General features: G+C 45.8%; 1 protein-coding gene across 1 annotated transcript; it reads right to left on the reverse strand.

Moving 5' to 3' along the window:
* Window positions 1–979: 979 nt before the first annotated feature.
* LOC102019383 (olfactory receptor 51S1) lies at window positions 980–1,951 on the reverse strand. Its single transcript, XM_005380058.1, has one exon. It carries the CDS (start codon window positions 1,949–1,951, stop codon window positions 980–982), a length of 972 nt encoding a protein of 323 aa, XP_005380115.1.
* Between the last annotated feature and the right edge of the window lie 376 nt (window positions 1,952–2,327).

Consider the following 2,327-nt stretch of genomic DNA (forward strand, 5'->3'; position numbering starts at 1 on the left):
TTTAATGCTAAATGCGCATATATCAAAAATTCAACTAACATTTTAAAACTAAAGGAATTGAGATGTGTTAGTGATATGTACCAACCATATACAAGGAATGTAGACATGTATTATACGTATGTACAAACCAAAAAGAAGCGATCAAGAGATGGGGGGATAAAAGGGGAGGGAAAGGGGATGAGGAAGGAATTAAGATGCGTTATGTCCATGCACCAGCTCCACACAAAGGATGTAGGCACAGCATGCAAGACACATGTACTAATAAACTAAACTACAAAAAAGTATAGTGTAAAAATATGTTTCTTTTTCCTGGATGATGAGTTAAACAACCTATATCTTGGTTTGAATACCATAAATGAGAGGGTGAGTGAATTTTCCTCTTTCATTTCACCCCTAAGGATCAATCACGTGGGAGAAGTCCTCCATCCAGCTGGGCGGAATACTATAGTCTTCTCTTTCTTGTGCTGTGTACATTTTTACATGTGTACATTTTTGTGCTGTGTACATTTTTACTCCTCGGCTTTCTTCAGTCATTAAGTTATGGATATTGCAAAGGAATTCACAGCAATTAAACAGCAGACACACACTTGGGTGGCTGTGACAAACCCTGGAGTCTGGTGCTTTCTATGCCATTGATATGTAATGCAAGAGTGTGTGTATGCATGTGTGCATGTGTATGTGTTGTAGGGCTTACTTCGGTTCTCTGGTATTATTATCTTTTTTTCCCCAGTACTGGGAATCGAACTCATAACCTTGTGCTTGCCAGGCAGGCTCTGTGCTGTTGAGCTAAATCCCCAGCCCCTCTCTGGTATTCTTTTCATTAATGTGCACAAGCTCATTTCTAGGAACAAGTATATATATTCAGTTACAGCCCCTTGTTTACCTGAAAGACTATTTCATGTGTTACAAACTGAGGTCTCAGTCACAGAAGCCCTTGCGTCAGGAGTGTCTCTATACTATGTGTGGAGAAACGTTCTACTCACTGAGCACACCTCACCCTCCTGCGCTGTAGCCGCTTGAGTATTTTCTCTCTAATCTCCTTCACCTTGACACTATAGAGGATTGGGTTTATCAGGGAGGGGAGCAGGAAGTGGACATAGGAGAGAAGAGTGTGTGCAGGCTGAGGGAGCGGCAGCTTGAGCCAGTTTACCAAGGCCAAGAGAATCATAGGGACGTAGAAGAAGAACACAGCAGAGAGGTGAGCGGCACAGGTCTGGGCAGCCTTCCAGCGGTCCTCACTGGACGCCACACTGCGCAGCACCCTTCCGATCAGGCTGTAGGAGAAGAAAATAAGCAGGGGGTCTAAAGCCATAGCTGACAGGACCACTATGAGACTGTAGAATGTACTCCAAGCTCCTGGGCAAGCCAGACGGGCCATATCTGGATGCAGGCAATAAGAATGAGTCAGGATCTGTGGGTGGCAGTATGGCATGTGGGCCAGGAGAAAGGGCAAGGGCAGGTGGACACCCAGGCACCGGAAAGCAATGGCCAAACTGATCCTGCTGACGACACCATTGGTGAGGATGGCTGGGTAGCGGAGTGGGCGGCAGATGGCCAGTGCCCGATCAAAGGCCATGGCCAGCAAGACAGAGGACTCCATGACAGAAAAGACATGGACAAAGAACATCTGTAAAAGGCAGGCTGAGGCAGGAATAGCGTGAACGTTAGCAAGCGCCAGGCCCAGCAAGGTGGGCATTAGGGCCGTGGTCAAACCAACATCAGATATACTGAGCAGGAAGAGGAAGAAATGCATTGGACGATGTAGCGTGGGCTCCAGGGCAATGATCCAAAGGATAGTGCCATTGCCCAGAGCAGAGAGGAGATAGACAGCGATGAGAGGTATTGTCCACCAGGACGGTGCAGCCGATAGGCCTGGCATGCCCGCCAGCAGGAAGGTGGGAGCCATTGTGGTGCTGCTGTTGGGATCTGACTGGGTAAGCAGTGTTGACATAGTTCGGCATAACGACTGGAACTCTGGAACCTGAAAATTGATGAAAGATGCTTACTTAATCCTGTGACATATGTATATGATGATTTCTACAATAGCCTGATTCTCCTCTGTCTTCTCCATGCATACATATACAGACATGTTCCTTCCTTATGAACAAACACATCCCTTCTGTTACACCTTTTATTTATCCTCCTCCCACCCCATGCAAACTGTCTTCTGTGCTGGTAACACAGTCACATTTGATCTACTTTGATTGTTCTCTTTAAAGTGCCTGGTACTTTGTTTCTAAGTCTAGGGGCATTCATTTTTCCTAAGCAATTTTTTTCTCAGTGATCTGCGAGTTTGTACATTTTTATTACTGGTGGATCCTTATTTG

This window comes from Chinchilla lanigera, unplaced genomic scaffold (assembly GCF_000276665.1).
Source record: "Chinchilla lanigera isolate Chin_1 unplaced genomic scaffold, ChiLan1.0 scaffold00013, whole genome shotgun sequence".
Taxonomy (NCBI): Eukaryota; Metazoa; Chordata; class Mammalia; order Rodentia; family Chinchillidae; genus Chinchilla; species Chinchilla lanigera.

Coding starts and splice junctions, on each gene's coding strand:
- LOC102019383 (XM_005380058.1), bottom strand. CDS start 1,951: ATGTCAACACTGCTTACCCAGTCAGATCCCAACAGCAGCACCACAATG.